Here is a 16,478-nt window from a genome sequence, read left to right on the forward strand (position 1 = left end):
TAAGAAGTCCTGTTTTCTTGGAAGAAAGCAATTTGTCTCAAGTATAATATTGCTCACTCTCCGGCAGGCAGTCACTTCATGCTGCAGAGAGTAGACACGTTTGACTGTCTACTCAAGCTTAATGAAACTACCCGAATGGGTAAATTACATATTAAATAAGGAGAAACATAAAAAAGAGAGACAGGTAGGATTAAAATGGTTTATTTACATATACTCACGTCTAATTGATTAATTGTGGTGAAATTGTCCTTTACTTTGTGATGCCAATGTTTTTCCACCTTTCTTCTAGTTTCCAATCGATATAATTTTTCCCACTGTCCCGTCTCACTGTAAATGGTCCTTGTAACACCATGACTTAAAACGCGATGCCAATTCTTAGACAGTCCATTCAGCCTTCCTTTCAGACAACTACTACAAAATCCAAGTCCAACCACTGCAGGACCCATTCTTCATATGGAGATGCCCCTATACAAATGTTAAATAACACCTGTAATATTACTTCAAAATATTAGACACCAACAGTGTGAGGCGAATTGAAGATTTTTGCTGTACAACTTTTTTTTGTTAAGCACAAATAATAATTTACTAGAACATATGGTAATAACACTGGTTACACAAAAACATACATTTATATAGAAATCCACAGTCCCCCATATATATAGATATATGGAGTATAGAGTCATCAAAATAACATTCCCAAATACATTTAGAAGAATATCCTAGAAATAAATTAGCTTATTTAGCTAGAGTCATGAAGTTATATTTTATAGGACAATTCTACATTACAGTGGTTGTCTGGTTTCAGCACATTAATGTTAGGCCCTGTTCACACAGAGTTTTTTTGCAGGCAGAAAAATCTGCCTCAAAAAGATCTTGACCTGCTGCACTTTCTTACCGCGTTTTTTGCGGAATTTTTCGTGGCTTTTTTGCCCTTTGAATGCCGCGTGCAAAAAATTACACGAAAATCTTCTCTGCCCACTATTGATTTCAGTCGGAGGTCAGAGGTAGAAACGCGGCATTCTCAAACTCACTGCAGAAAAAACAACGCTTCTGCCTCCTATTGAAATCAATGGGTGGCGGTTTCGGTTGTTTATTTGGCGCTGATTATGACACGGTTTCCGTGTCTAAAACAAAGTAAAAAAACTCGGTGTGTGGGCCTTATTGCTTTGTATAATGAAAAGCTATAACATATTTTCCAATAATTTTTCTGTATTATTCCACATGGTTTATTAACCCCTTAATGACCAGCCTATTTTAAACCATAATGATCAAGCAATTTTTTACATTTTTCCATCTTCGCATTCCAAGAGCTATAACTTTTTTATTTTTGTGTCGATATAGCTGTATAAGGTCTTGTGTTTTGCAGGACAAGTTGTATTTTTTAATAGCACCCTTTTGGGGTACATAGAATTTATTAACTTTTTTTTGGGGGGGGGGGATAGAAAAAACCTGAAATTTTGCCGCTCTTTTTTGCGTCCTAAATATACGCCGTTTACCGTGTGGTAGGATAGTAGGATAGGTCATCAGTTGTCCGGTATTGAACAACCTCTTTAAGAAAATCTCATGCCCACGCTGCGGATAAAAAAAACGCACCGTAAACTTTAATAAATTGACCTGCGGTGTGGAATTTAAATCCGCAGCATGTCAATTTATGCTGCGTTTTTGTTGATTTTCTGTTGTGGGTTCTCCCCATTGAATTCAATAGGAATGCAGCGGCCACAACAGAAAGCCAAGTGTTGCGACCAAGTGTTCGCAACTTTGGGAAAAAATAAACCATACTTACGCAGAACGCTCTCCTCCTTCCTGCAGTCCGGCCTCCTGGGATGATGTTTCATCCCATGTGACCGCTGCAGCCAATCACAGGCTGCAGCATCACATGGCCTGCAACGTTATCATAGGAGGCCGGACAACACGCAGAGAAGGGTAAGTCTGAAAGTGTTTTTTTTCTCCCAGCGCTACATTCCGCAGCGGAAATTCAGTTCGAATAACCGAACCATGATGTGGTGCAGTTTTTCGGACGGAATGTGCAGCGGGTTCCAGGTCGGATGCGCTGCGCAGTTTTTACCCAGTGTATCCGACCCGTGGATACTCGGCCTAAAAGAGGTTTGTCAGGTTTTATGCAAAGAAAGCTCAATCACTGGGTAATGAAAAGTTCTGCCTCAGTATATTGTTTCAAGATGTGTGTGTCAGTGAATAAGAACTGTGTTGTTTACATTCAGAAATAACAAACCAAAGACTAGTCCTGCTCTTAGTGTCTAAGCCTGTTTTGGCCTTGTGGACACAGCCGATTTTTGCAAATCTGACGTGTTACTTTATGTGGTAATAACTCCAGAATGCTTTTGCCTATCAAAGCGATTCTGAGATTGTTTTCTCGTGCCATGTTGTACTTTATGATACTGAAAAAATTTGGTCGTTAAATTCAATATTTATTTGTAAAAAAACACCAAAATTTAGAGAAAATTTGCAAAAATCTGCATTTTTCTAAATTGTAATGTATCTGCTTGTAAAACAGATAGTAATACCACACAAAATACTTACTCGTTTACATTTCCCATATGTCTACTTTATGTTTGCATCGTTTTTTGAACATTCTTTTATTTTTCTAGGACGTTACAAGGCTTAGAACTTAGCAATTTCTCGCATTTTCAAGAATATTTCAAAAGGCTATTTTTTCAGGGACCAGTTCAGTTCTGAAGTGGCTTTGAGGGCCTTATATATTAGAAAGTCCCCATAAATCACCCCATTTTAAAACCTGCACACCTCAAAGTATTCAAAACAGCATTCAGAAATTATTTTAACCCTTTAGGCATTTCACAGGAAATAAAGCAATGTAGAGGTGAAATGTACTAATTTAAATTTTTTTTTACGAAATTCATTTGTAATACAGTTTTTTCTGTAACACAGAATGTTTTACGAGAGAAAGGCAACTCAAAACTTATTGCCCAGATTCTGCAGTTTTTAGAAATATCCCACATGTGGCCCTAGTGTGGTAATGGACTGAAGCACAGGCCTCCGAATCAAAGGTGCACCTGGTGGATTTTGGGGCCTCTATTTTATTCGAATATATTTTAGGCACCATGTCAGGTTTGAAGAGGTTTTGTGGTGCCAAAACAGTGGAAACCCCCCAAAAGTGACCCCATTTTGGAAACTACACCCCTAAAGGAATTTTTCAAGAGGTATAGCTAGCATTTTTAGCCCACAGGTTTTTTGCTAAATTTATTGGAACTGGTCTGTGAAAATGAAAATCTACTTTTTTTCTGAAAAAAACATACAATGTTTTAGTTTTTACAAGGAATAAAGGAGAAAAAGCACCCTAACATTTGTAAAGCAATGTCTCCCGATTACGGAAATACCCCATATGTGGTAATAAACTGCTGTTTGGACCCACGGCAGGGCTCAGAAGGGAACGAGGGCCATTTGGATTTTGGAGCGCAGATTTTGCTGGAATGGTTTTCGGTGCCATGTCGTGTTTGCAAAGCCCTGGAGGGACCATAACAGTGGAAACTCCCCAAAAGTGACCCCATTTTGGAAACTACACCCCTCAAGGAATTTTTCTAGGGGTATAGTTAGCATTTTGACACTACACGGTTTTTGCTGAATTTATGGGAACTATGCCGTGAAATTGAAAATCTAAATTTTTTCTAATAAAATGTAGTTTTAGCTCAGATTTTTTCTTTTTTACAATAGATAAAGGAGAAAAAACACCCCAATATTTGTAAAGCAAACTCTTCTGAGCACAGCAATACCCCATATGTGGTAATAAACTGCTGTTTGGACACATGGTGGAAGTTAGAAAGGACGAAGCGTCATTTGACTTTTGAAGCTCAAGTTTTGCTGGAATGGTTTGCGGCCCCATGTCACATTTGCAAAGCCACTGAGGGGCCAAAATAGTGCAAATCCGGCAAAAGTGACCCCATTTGGGAAACTATACCCCTCGTGGAATTTATCTAGCGGTATAGTGAGCATTTTAACCCCACCGTTTTTTTGCTGAATTATTGGGATTATGCAGTGAAAATGAAAATCTACATTCTTTCCACTAAAATGTTGAATTTTTTTTCATTTTCACAAGGAATTAAGGAGAAAAAGCGCCCCAACAATTGTAAAGCAATTTCTCTTGAGTACGGCAATACCCCATATGTGGTCATAAACTGCTGCTTGGATACACCGCAGGGCTCAGAATGGCAGGAGTGCTACTTGGCATGTAGATTTTGGTTGATTGTTTTTTGGGCGCCATGTCGCATTTGCAGAGCCCCTGAGGTACCCGTACAGTAGAAACCCCTGAGAAGTGACTCCATTTTGGAAACTTTACCCCTCAGGGTAATCATCTAGGGGTGTACTGAGCATTTTGATCCCATAGGTGTTTCATAGATTGTATTAGAATGAGGCAGTGAAAATGAAAAATAATTTTTTTTCCCTAAAATATGTAGTTTTGCACCCAATTTTTTTTTCCACAAGGGGTAATAGGAGAAAAAACAACACATAATTTGTTACCAAATTTCTCCCGAGTACGACAATACCCCATGTGTGGCCCTAAACTGCTGTTTGGGCACATGGCAGAGCTCAAAATGGAAGGAGTGCCATGTGGCTTTTAGAGCACAGATTTTGCTGGACTGGTGTATTGGCGCCATGTCACATTTGCAGAGCTCCCTTAGGTACCAGAGTAGAGTGTAAAACCATGAGAAGTGACCCCATTTTGTAAACTACACCCCTCAAGGCATTTATCATTTGCTGGACATATGACAGGGCTTAGGAGTGAAAGGCGCATGTGAGACCTATTTTGGTGATTTTCGCAGCATTAGCCCACAATGGCAGGGCTCTGGGGTCAAATAGTAAAACAAACCCCCAAGTAGTGACCCCCATTTTGGAAACTGCACCCCTGAAGGCATTTTATTAAGGGGTGTAGTGAGCATTTTGACCACACAGGGATTTTTTTTCTATTAGAAATGAACGCTCAGTGGATGGTGCAAAGTGAAAATTGCAAATTTCCACAGGTATGTGCCATTTTAGTGCACAATATATTGTACCCAGTTTGTGCCACTGAAGACAAATACCTCAAACTGTTAAGCGGGTTCTCCCGGGTATGGCGATGCCATATATGTGGACGTAAACTGCTGCTTGGGCACGCTGCAGGGCTCAGAAGGGAGGGAGGGCCATTTGGCTTTTGGAGCGCAGATTTTGCTTAGTGGTAGTTTTGTTTGGCGTTTTGCTGGTATTTCAGTTTATTATGTGGTGGAATATGTAAGCTGTGCGGAGTACATCAGGGTATAATAAGAGGTATAATAATTGGGTAAATAAATAATTATCCACAGATGTGTGGCAAGTGTCGCACTGATAAATGGTGCCAGATCTTATCCGCTTTTGGACACTCTGCACATTTTGCATCGCCATATTCTAAAAGCCAGAACTTCTTTATTTTTTCTCCACCCGAGCCTCCCTGCGGGAACGAATAGGCTTCCGTACTAGGAAGCGATTGTTAGGCTACAGTTGCCATAGCAACCATCGGAACACCCGCGGGTGCCGATGGTTGTCATTAGCAACCATAGGGTGCGATCTAAGGGGGTTAATCGGCCGGATCGGAGCCTAGCTCCGGTCCTGGCCGTTAGAGCACGATGTCAGCTGTGACAAACAGCTGACACCCGCACCCGTGGCAACCATCGTGGTTGCCGACAGGCTACAAGACACTTCGATGCATCGATCGCGTTGACCGATGCATCGAAGGAGTTAATCGGCCGGATCGGAGCCTAGCTCCGGTCCTGGCCGTTGCAGAGGGGTGTCGGATAGCCGATACCAGGTGGTGAAAGCGCTGGCTCAGCTTCTGAGCCAGCGCCATCACATACACCACGTCATAGAGCTGTGATTGTTCAGCCTGCTTTGACTGACCAATCACAGCGATCAACGGCAGGAGACCGCTGTGATTGGTCCCCTGCCGTCTTACTGTGCTGTTCAACTGTCATAAACAGTTGACGGCACAGTTCTGTCACCTTGTCCTTTGACAGGGTGATAGTTTTTAGCCAGGATGCACCGGTACGCCCCGGTGCCTTAAAGAGGCTCTGTCACCAGATTTTGCAACCCCTATCTGCAGATAGGCGCTGCAATGTAGATTACAGTAACGTTTTTATTTTTAAAAAACGAGCATTTTTGGCCAAGTTATGACCATTTTTGTATTTATGTAAATGAGGCTTGCAAAAGTCCAAGTGGGCGTGTATTATGTGCGTACATCGGGGCGTTTCTACTACATTTACTAGCTGGGCGTTCTGACGAGAAGTATCATCCACTTCTCTTCAGAACGCCCAGCTTCTGGCAGTGCAGACACACAGCGTGTTCTCGAGAGATCACGCTGTGACGTCACTCACTTCCTGCCCCAGGTCCTGTATCGTGTCGGCCACATCGGCACCAGAGGCTACAGTTGATTCTGCAGCAGCATCAGCGTTTGCAGGTAAGTAGCTACATCGACTTATCTGCAAACGCCGATGCTGCTGCAGAATCAACTGTAGCCTCTGGTGCCGATGTGTCCTCGCTCGTCCGACACGATGCAGGACCTGGGGAAGTGACGTCACAGCGTGATCTCTCGAGAACACGCTCTGTGTCTGCACTGCCAGAAGCTGGGCGTTCTGAAGAGAAGTGGATGATACTTATCGTCAGAACGCCCAGCTAGTAAAAGTAGTAAAAACGCCCCGATGTACGCACATAATACACGCCCAGTTGGACTTTAGCAAGCCTCATTTACATAAATACAAAAATGGTCATAACTTGGCCAAAAATGCTCGTTTTTTAAAAAATAAAAACGTTACTGTAACCTACATTGCAGCGCCTATCTGCTGCAATAGCAGATAGGGGTTGCAAAATCTGGTGACAGAGCCTCTTTAAAGCACTGCAATACAGGACGTACCGGTGTGTCCTGGTGCGGTAAGGGGTTAAGGCCCTTTTACACTGGCCAATTATCAGGCATACGAGCGTTCCCAGAACGCTTGTTCCCAATAATTGCCCTGTGTAAACAGGGCAACGATCAGCCGATGAATGAGCAAACAGTCGTTCATCGGCTGATTGTATCATTTTAACCCCTTAGTGACCAGCCTATTTTAGGCCTTAATGACCAAGCTATTTTTAACGTTTTTCCATCGTCTTATTCAAAGAGCTATAACTTTGCGTCAAAATAGCTGTATATTGTCTTGTTTTTGCGGGACAAGTTGTATTTTTTAATAGCACCGTTTCGGGGAACATATAATTTATTAATTAACCCCTTAGTGACCACCAATACGCCTCTTCACGTTGGTCACTAAGGGGCCTTAGGCTAGGCTGACGCCTTTTCACGTGAGCCTAGTCTAAGTCCTGCACGGGTTTCCCGAAGTTTACTTCGATTGCAGCCGTTTAACCTGTTAAATGCCGCCGTCAATAGCGACCGCAGCATTTAACTTGTTTACAGAGGGAGTGAGCTCCCTGTCACCCATCGGCGGCCCGCAAATGTAATCGCGGGTCTCCGATGGGGTGTCATGGCAGCCGGGGGCTTGATAAAAGCCCCCAGGTCTGCCCTGGACATATGCCTATTAGCACGCGCCGGAGGCACGTCCTAATAGATTGCCTGTCAGATTTACACTGACAGGCAATAATGTTCTGGTATACGAAGTATACCAAAGCATTATAGCAGCGATCTGAAGATCGCACAGTAAACTCCCCTAGTGGGACTAATAAAATAAGTCATAAATGTGAAATAAAGATTAATAATAAAAATTACAGTAAAAAAAATAAATAAAACCATTTTTTTCCATAAAAAGTGATTTTATTTAGTAAAAGTGTAAAAAATAAATAAAAGTACACATACATGGTATCGCCGTGACCGTAATGACTCAATTAATAAAGTTAATATTTAAACTGCAAGGTGAACACCGTAAAAAAAAACGCAAAAAAACAATGGCGAAATTGTAATTTTTTTCCATCTCCCCCCAAAAAAGTCATAATGAAAATGAATCAATAAATCCCATGCACCCCAAAACAGTACCAATCAAAACTACGTCTCGTCCCGCAGAAAACAAGCAGAAAAAATCACTACATTGATGGAAAAATAAAAAAGTTACGGCTCTTGGAAAGCGACGATGCAAAAACAAATAATTTTAGTTCAAAAGTGTTTTTATTGTGCTAAAGTCGTAAAACACAAAAAACCTCTACATATGTGGTATCGCCGTAATCGTACCGACCCATAGAATAAAGGTAACATGTTATTTATGCTGCACAGTGAACGGTGTCAATTTAAAAACGCATAGAACAATGGTGGAATTTCATTTTTTTTTATAATCCCCCCCAAAAAAGTTAGTCAAAGTTAATAAAAAAATGATATGTACCCAAAAATGGTGCTATTAAAAAGTACAACTAATCCCGCAAAAAACAAGTCCTCATACAGCTATGTAGATGAAAAAAGAAAAAAGTTATAGCTCTTTGAATGCGACTATAGAAAAACAAATAAAATAGCTTGGTCATTAGGGCTTAAAATGGGCTGGTCACTAAGGGGTTAACTTTTATTAACTTTTTTTGGGGGGGGGGGAGAAAAAAACTTTGCTACTCTTTTTTGCTTCCTAAGTTTACGCCATTCACCACGTGGTATAAATAACACAATAACTTTATTCAGCGGGTAGTTGCGGTTCCAACGATACCAAATTTATATAGTTTACTTATGTTTGACTACTTTTACACATTATAAACCTTTTTATTTAAATTTGTTTTTGTGTCTCCATATTTGAAGAGCCATAACTGTTTTTGCGGGACAACTTGTACTTTTTAGTGATACCATTTTGGAGTACATGCAACTTTTTGATCACTTTTTATTACATAATTTTTTTAAGGCAGGATGCACAGAAAACAGCAATCCTTGCATCGTTTTTTATTTTATTTCTTGCAGCTTTCGCCGAGCTGGTTAAATAATGTATAAGCTTTATAGTTGGGGTTTGTTACGGACGCGACGATACCAAATATGTGTAACTTTTTTTTTTATAATAAAGGATTTTGTAAGGGGAAAAAGTGGGTTTTTCATTTGTTGTTACTTTGGAATTTTATTTATTTATTATAAACTTTTATGAAACTTTTTTTTTAACTTTTATTAGTCCCTAGGGGACTTCACTATGCAATCATCTGACTGCTTTTATAATACACTGCAATACTTCTGTATTCACATCACAGGGTGCCAATGGGTTGAGAGGAAGAACCCTCCCTCCAAAACTACTCAGATGCGGTGCTTCGCTATTGAGCGCCGCATCTGAGGGGTTAAATGAGCGGGATCGATAATGATAGCAGGGAGATTTAACTGCTCTCCGCTTTGCCTATTTATTGTGATGCAGCACTGTAAAGAGGTTACTGCATCGGAATAAAGCCCGTTAGTGGCCGCCGTAAAAACACCTATGGGCGGTCACTAACGGGTTAAATGCCGAAAGTATTATTCTTGTTGGCAGCACATCCCCTGTGTAAACAGGGAGACGTGCTGCCGAAATTTACGAGCGATCCCCATACTAACTCCTTGTTTTAGGCGCAAACAAACACTGATCAACGAGCTGTCTCATTGATCGGCGCTCGTTTATACGGCCTACATCGGGCCATGTGATACTGCCTTTAGCTGGCACGTGGGTATAATTGTATCCAGTCAAAGAAATTATCTGTGAACTAAAAAGCTAATGCATGTAGCAAACATTGTGAAGCTGGGTTCACACGACCTATTTTCAGGCGTAAATGAGGCGTATTATGCCTCGTTTTACGTCTGAAAATAGGGCTACAATACGTCGGCAAACATCTGCCCATTCATTTGAATGGGTTTGCCGACGTACTGTGCAGACGACCTGTCATTTACGCGTCGTCGTTTGACAGCTGTCAAACGACGACGCGTAAAATGACTGCAGGACACTTCTTTCAGACGTAATTTGAGCCGTTCTTCATTGAAGTCAATGAAGAGCAGCTCAAGATTACAAACGTCAGACGCCTCGCATATTACGAGGAGGAGCTTTTACGTCTGAAACGAGGCAGCTGTTTTCTCCTGAAAACAGTCTGTCTTTTCAGACGTAAAAGCCTCTCATCGTGTGCACATACCCTGAATGTTTGATACACTGTAAACTTTCAGACAGATTTTGCTGCAGCTAAAGTAGTCAGCCCACAGAGGATTAGGCTATGTTCACACGGAGTATTTTGGGGAAGGAATATCTGCCTCAAAATTCCGTTTGGAACTTTGAGGCAGATTTTCCTGTCCCTGCACGCCGATTTTCGCCCGCGGCCATTGAGCGCCGCGGGCATAAAACAGCGCGAAATACGCTTTTTCTGCCTCCCATTGAAGTCAATGGGAGGTCAGAGGCGGAAGCGCCCGAAGATAGGGCATGTCGCTTCTTTTTCCCGCGAGGCAGTTTTACTGCTCGCGGGAAAAAGACGCAGACGCCTCCCATTGAAATCAATAGGAGGCGTTCTCGGGCCGTTTTTGCCGAGTTTTGCGTAAAAAAACTCTGCAAAATACTCCGTGTGAACATAGCCTTAAAGGCTATACAAACCTTTGAGCACGTTTTGTTTTTTGTTTTTAATAAAACAATGTATTAGAATATTTAAAACAACTTTTTAATTGCCTTTTATTAACCCCTTAATACCGAAGGGGTTTTAAACCTTAGTGACCAGAGCAATTTTCGCAGTTTTGCAATTCACAGATGTAACGCAGTATAACTCTGTATGTGTTTTACGTATCGATGTGAATTTTGCACTGTTTTCTTGGGACATGTAGTGCTTCCTTTTTGTGGTATATATGTATAGGTAACATTTTTGTTACTTTTTTTATAGCCATGGAAAGACAGAAAAAAAAGAAAAATTTAGATTTTTCATCATTTAAAATGTAACAGTTTGAAAATAAAAGTAATTGTATCATACAAATGTATTGAAATACATTTTTTCATTTATCCTGATCATAAGGACACCTGACTTGGAGGTGTAGTTTATTATTTTTGACCAGAAATATAGTATAAAACACAAGTGCCCCTTTTTTCAATTGCGCACTAAAATGTCTTCATTTCGTTTTTTACACCATGGTAGTAATGTATGGGTAATGGACTTGAAGTCCAATAAAAAAAGATAAAAAAAAATTGTGTTCTACAAACTAGACACTCTAAAGTCTATTTCTAGCGGTTCAATTTCTGTTTTAACCCTTCACACTTCTTGCAGAATTTGTCCAAACTTGGGCCAAAAAAATGTAAATTGCATTTTTTTTTTTTACAAAAGGGTCACTTTTCTTAAGCCATTTCGAAACACCATATGACATACTGGTAAAAGTGACACCTTTCCACATTCTGCGATTTCTCCCGTGTACGGTGATACCAAACATGTGCGTCTAATCTATTATATGGACCCGTTATGGGGCATATTATAGAAGGAGTCAATTTTGGCTTTTGGAGGCCTTTTTACGCCAGAGCTGATTTTAGGGAACCACGCTATATTTGCCGTGGTACTGCAGGTCATTTTGACAAGTATAAATGTCCGGCTAATATTCATCTAGGGGTGAGTATTTTTAATAGGTGGAAAGAAATAAAAATTAGGTTTTTCCAGAAAATACAGTATTGCTGCATTTTTACAGTGAAACATTATCCAATAAGTTACCCTCCCATTTGGTTCTCCCTACAAAAACAGTGTGAAAGTAAATGAGTTAATAATGTGGATAACGGTCTTTGCCTTCATAAATTCTAAAGGCAGATGTGTAGCCTGTACCGCTCTCACAGAGCTTGTAGATTTTAACCCCATATTTTGCTCTCTTTGAGGGGCTGTACTGGAGGAATGAGAGCCTGCCTATGTAAGGCTGAGTTCACACAACCTATTTTCAGGCGTAAACGAGGCGTATTATGCCTTGATTTACGCCTGAAAATACGGCTCCAATACGTCGGCAAACATCTGCCCATTCATTTGAATGGGTTTGCCGATGTACTGTGCCGACGACCTGTCATTTTAGCATCGTCGTTTGACAGCTGTCAAACGACGACGCGTAAAATGACTGCCTCGTCAAAGAAGTGCAGGACACTTCTTTGGACGTAATTTGAGCCGTTTTCCATTGAATTCAACGAAGAACAGCTCTAAATTACGGCCGTCAATGGTGCCTCGCAAAATGCGAGGACGAGCAATTACGTCTGAAATTACGGAGCTGTTTTCTCCTGAAAACAGCTCCGTAATTTCAGATGTAAATGCCGTTTACGTGTGCACATACCCTAACTCATCAGCAATTCATCCACCGCTAGTTTTTTTTTGGGGTTGTACACCGGCATAAAAGACCCCTCCAAAATTGTTATCAGCGGCCTTATTTTATACAGGTGGTCACGACCTGGATCACTCCGGGGGGGGGGGGAGGGCCTGGTGATTGTCGTTAAAATGAAGAAGCGCATTAGCACCTCATATCTGCTTCTGGTCATAACTGCTGGAAAAACAGGTGTGGCATGTGTAGGGCTTGTTACCCAATTTGACCGGATTGAGGGCTTTTTCACTAACCCCATGTTGAGGATGAGCCCCACAATTTTTTTAAGTTCGCCAGTATTTGTGGGGTGCCACTGCATAGGACGACGTTGGCTTTTCAGCAAAGAATTGGCGAGCATACAGATTGGTTTGGTTGACAACCAGCTCCAACAGTTCATCTGTAATGAATATTTAAAAAAAAAAAATCGACGGCTGTAAAATTTTCCACATTAATATTTATCCCTGGTGTGGCAATAAATTCTGGGATATTAGGGGAAAATTAGTCTGTGGGTACCCACTCCATATATTCTGGGGGAATAGAGTGGGCCGTGTTTTGTGGTACTTCTGCGACATGCCCTGTGCTTGTGGACTCTGCAGCGACACTTGAATTGCAGAAAGCGTATCACTGTCGTCCCTATCACTGGTAGAATACACTTCTACCTCGGACGCGGTTTCTGTATCGCTTTCATCAGTCAGAAATTAACATGGCGTATGCCTCTTCCACCGTAAACCTTCTATAGGCCATTGCAATTACACACACGTACGACAAAGACTGTAACCAGACGCACACGCAGACAAATTTTTACTTTTTTTTTTTTTCACAGACAAATATACACGGACGTCACAAAAGCACGGTCCACAAAAAACTGATGTCGAACAAACACGTAGACTATAAAACTTTTTTTTTTTTTACATATATTTTTTTTTTTAACACAAAAAAAAAAATACACAGACGTCACACACGTACGCTACACAAAAACCCTAGGCTAACCCTAGACTAAACCTAGGCTAACCCTAGACTAAACCTAGAATAGAACCTAGAATAACCCTAGACTAACCCTAAGGGCAGCAGACGCTTTTTACATTTGTTTCTATACATTTTTAGGAAGCTTAGTTCAGACGTTGCGGAAAACTCCGCTGCGGACCATAGGCTGTGGTGCAGAATTTTCTCTCCGCAGCATGCAATGTCTGTTGCGGAAAAGAAGCAGAATTTCACTGCATATTTCAGCCTTTGCAACGCAAAAACTGAAATCTGTGGTAAGTCCGCTGTGTTTTCTGCAACGTCTGAACTACCTGTCAAATATGAAAATGTTGGTGCAAATTCGTTGCGCAAATGCCCCAAATCTGCACCAACATTTGCAGCGGAAAAACTCTGCCACGTGTGAACGTGCCCTAAGGATAACCCTAGCCTAGGTATACAATTGAAGTTTAAATATTAGATTTTTTGTAATTTTGTGTCACTGTAAAATTCTCTCTCTGTCTCTTCTCATACAGAGTAACCAGTGTGAGGAGAGACAAAGAGACGAGTAGGAGAAACACGTCGCTTTTCATTTTGTGATCACTGTGAATGGTTCTCACAGTTATCACATGAACGGAGACCACTGTTATTGGTCTCCGATCATCACTCTGAAGCCAAGGCTGTTGCGAACAGCCTTGACTTCAGAGGCAGATTACCGGGAAAACCGCTCCGATGTGGCCCCTCCCTCCCAAACCACTCAGATGTGGCGCTTGCTATTGAGCGCAGCATCTGAGGGGTTAAAACTGATCGGAGACCACTGCTAGTGGTCTCCAATCGTTGCCCTGAAGCCCGAGGCTGTTACCAGCAGCCTGGTCTTCATCAGCAACCCGCACGATGCGGGGAAAGTTCTTCTAAAGAGCCGACGTGAAAAGCCGACACTTCAGAAGAACTACCCTGAACGGCCGACGTAAAAACACTATACACCGGTCATTAAGGGGTTAGAAGACTTTTTTTTTTACTTTTTGAGATGCAGCTTTTATGTATCCTGGATAAATAGAAGCTGTATCCTACTCTTAGGACTGGGCGATTAATCTAATTAATTTGATTAATTCGCCCTGAAGGGCTCTCACGACTTTGTTTTTTAACAGAATCGTAGAATCGATTCTTTAGTGGCGTCGTCGCGCCATGCTGCAGGAGGAAGCTCCGCCCTGTCGCCTCATCACTGCCTGGTTCGCCCCGTTCTGTCTCTGCTTCCCAATGGAACTGCTGTTCTGTACTGAACAAAATGATACAGTACGGAACAGCAGTTCTGTGAGAAAGCAGAGACTCCTAGCACATAGCCATACCGCCCTGTACATACCATGTTTTGGGACTTCTATTTTAAAAAGTTTATTTACTGTAAAAAATTTGTATTTTTGTATTTTTTTATTTAACAATTTATTTTTTTACATTAATTTAACTTTTTTTTTGAATCCCATAAAGGGATTTTTCATTTTGATTTTTTAACTGTAATGTACTGACATACATCTATGCCAGTACATTAGCCTGTGTACTGATTGTACACAGGCAGTTGTTAGGACATACCTTAGAGGTTTCTCAGCCATTGCCCCACTCTTGATCGCACGCAGACACGGTTGTCACACAGGACAAGAATGCTCGTCCTAATGCGATGTAACCCCCGCTCAGTACGAGCATTCTCGTCCTGTGTCGGCAACTAGTTAATAAATATTACCTTTATCTACTATGCAATTGTATTCCCTTACATAGTAGCAAAGCAAGTAGACGAACATTAATACAGGAAAAAGGTAGGGGAGCTAGGCATAACCCTAGTGACCCAGTTATAAAGGAGGTAGTAGTAATGGGTGACAAGTGAATCCCGCCATCATACCAACACCCTTTTACAATTTTTTATTTCTAAAAGTGGTAGAACATTAAAAAAAAAACATAGAAATTTGGTATCGCCGTAATTGTATCAACCCATAGGATGTACTTTTTACCGTACAATGAACACTATAAAAACTAAACCCACAAAAAATGGTGCATTTGCGGTTTTTGCCCATTTGACGCCATAAAGATTTTTTTTCAGTTTCCGAATACATTATATATGGTAAAATAAATGGTGACATGAAAAACTACAACTCGTCCCGCAAAAAAACAAGCCCTCATATGCCTATATCAATAAAAAAAGTTATTGCTTTTGGAAGACGGGGAGGAAAAAAAACAAAAATGACAAAATAAAAAATTGGCAGCGTGGGAAAATTGCTGCGCGGGTTCACCATGGATCGCAGCATTTTTTTTGCTGTGCCGTTTGTACAGGTCAAACACATTAAAAATGGGCAAAAACGCATTGCAAAACCACAGCAATACACGTTCAAACCACATGCAGGTCTGCCGCACAGCACACTACCGCTACATGTACGGGCACACAACAATGAGACAGACCATGTCATCCTGAAAATTAATGTTTGCAATTGCACGTGGCTTTTGTGTAAGCTAAAAACAATGGCGGGTAAGACCTGGTGCTGTTTTCTGACACATCGGAAACATTTTGATAAGACGCTTAGCGTGGCTATGAATTTCCTGCCCATTTCTCTGCCACAATTATAAAAAGTGGCACAAATGTATTATAAGCACATAGAAAACATGGCAAACAACATATTTCCAAAAGTGGGTATAATACAGACTGACAGGAAACAATGCTACTTGTGACCATTTTATGCAGTAACACATTGTTCTAGGACTGTCACAGTTTTTCCTTCAGAAGTGACCAAAGCTCAACGTCTCCATACATAACACAACATGGGATTTGTCACAATACACACATTAGTAGTTACATTTCCTGGCCCGCATAACATTCTGGGACTTGTAGTTCTACAGAAGCATTAAGGTCAGTGCACAACATAAGAAGGCGTGGTTCACTGCAACATAATCTGCTCTGGTAGCTCATTATAATGCCAACTGGTGAGAAAAGACAGGAGGCTCTCACTGTGCCAAACACTCTCTGTGACCCCTATATCAGCGCCACTACACGCTCCATTCACATGTCCTACCTCAGTAGATGTTAGATCCTAGTGTGTGAAAGGACCTTTGATGATGTCATGACCATGTGATCAGTCACGTAGGTAGGAGGAGTCAGGTTTCAGCTGTTCTGCTGCAGAAGTTTCTTGTGGTTTTCTTTTGATTACGTTTCACTTGATTATGTGAAAATTACCTGATGAGTTTCACACAGCTCTGCACTGTGCACCTTATACACACATATACATCCCTAAACTATACATATCATCCCCACAGCTCT

The 16,478-nt window shown here is 41.1% G+C and overlaps 1 protein-coding gene across 2 annotated transcripts in view; it reads right to left on the reverse strand.

Moving 5' to 3' along the window:
* The window catches only part of LARS2 (leucyl-tRNA synthetase 2, mitochondrial), a 243,775-nt gene extending 227,510 nt beyond the window's left edge, over positions 1-16,265 (reverse strand). The window contains exons 1-2 of one of the 2 annotated variants that reach the window (XM_075828588.1): positions 16,234-16,265; positions 219-465 (exon numbers count right to left, since the gene is read on the reverse strand). In XM_075828588.1, coding sequence (XP_075684703.1) covers positions 219-446 — 228 coding nt within the window. In that variant the 5' untranslated portion in view covers positions 447-465; positions 16,234-16,265. Of the gene's footprint in view, positions 1-218; positions 466-16,005; positions 16,084-16,233 lie in introns of those variants that run through there. The other variant, XM_075828589.1, reaches the window with a different exon arrangement.
* Positions 16,266-16,478: the final 213 nt, after the last annotated feature.

Source organism: Rhinoderma darwinii, chromosome 5 (genome assembly GCF_050947455.1).
Source record: "Rhinoderma darwinii isolate aRhiDar2 chromosome 5, aRhiDar2.hap1, whole genome shotgun sequence".
Taxonomy (NCBI): Eukaryota; Metazoa; Chordata; class Amphibia; order Anura; family Rhinodermatidae; genus Rhinoderma; species Rhinoderma darwinii.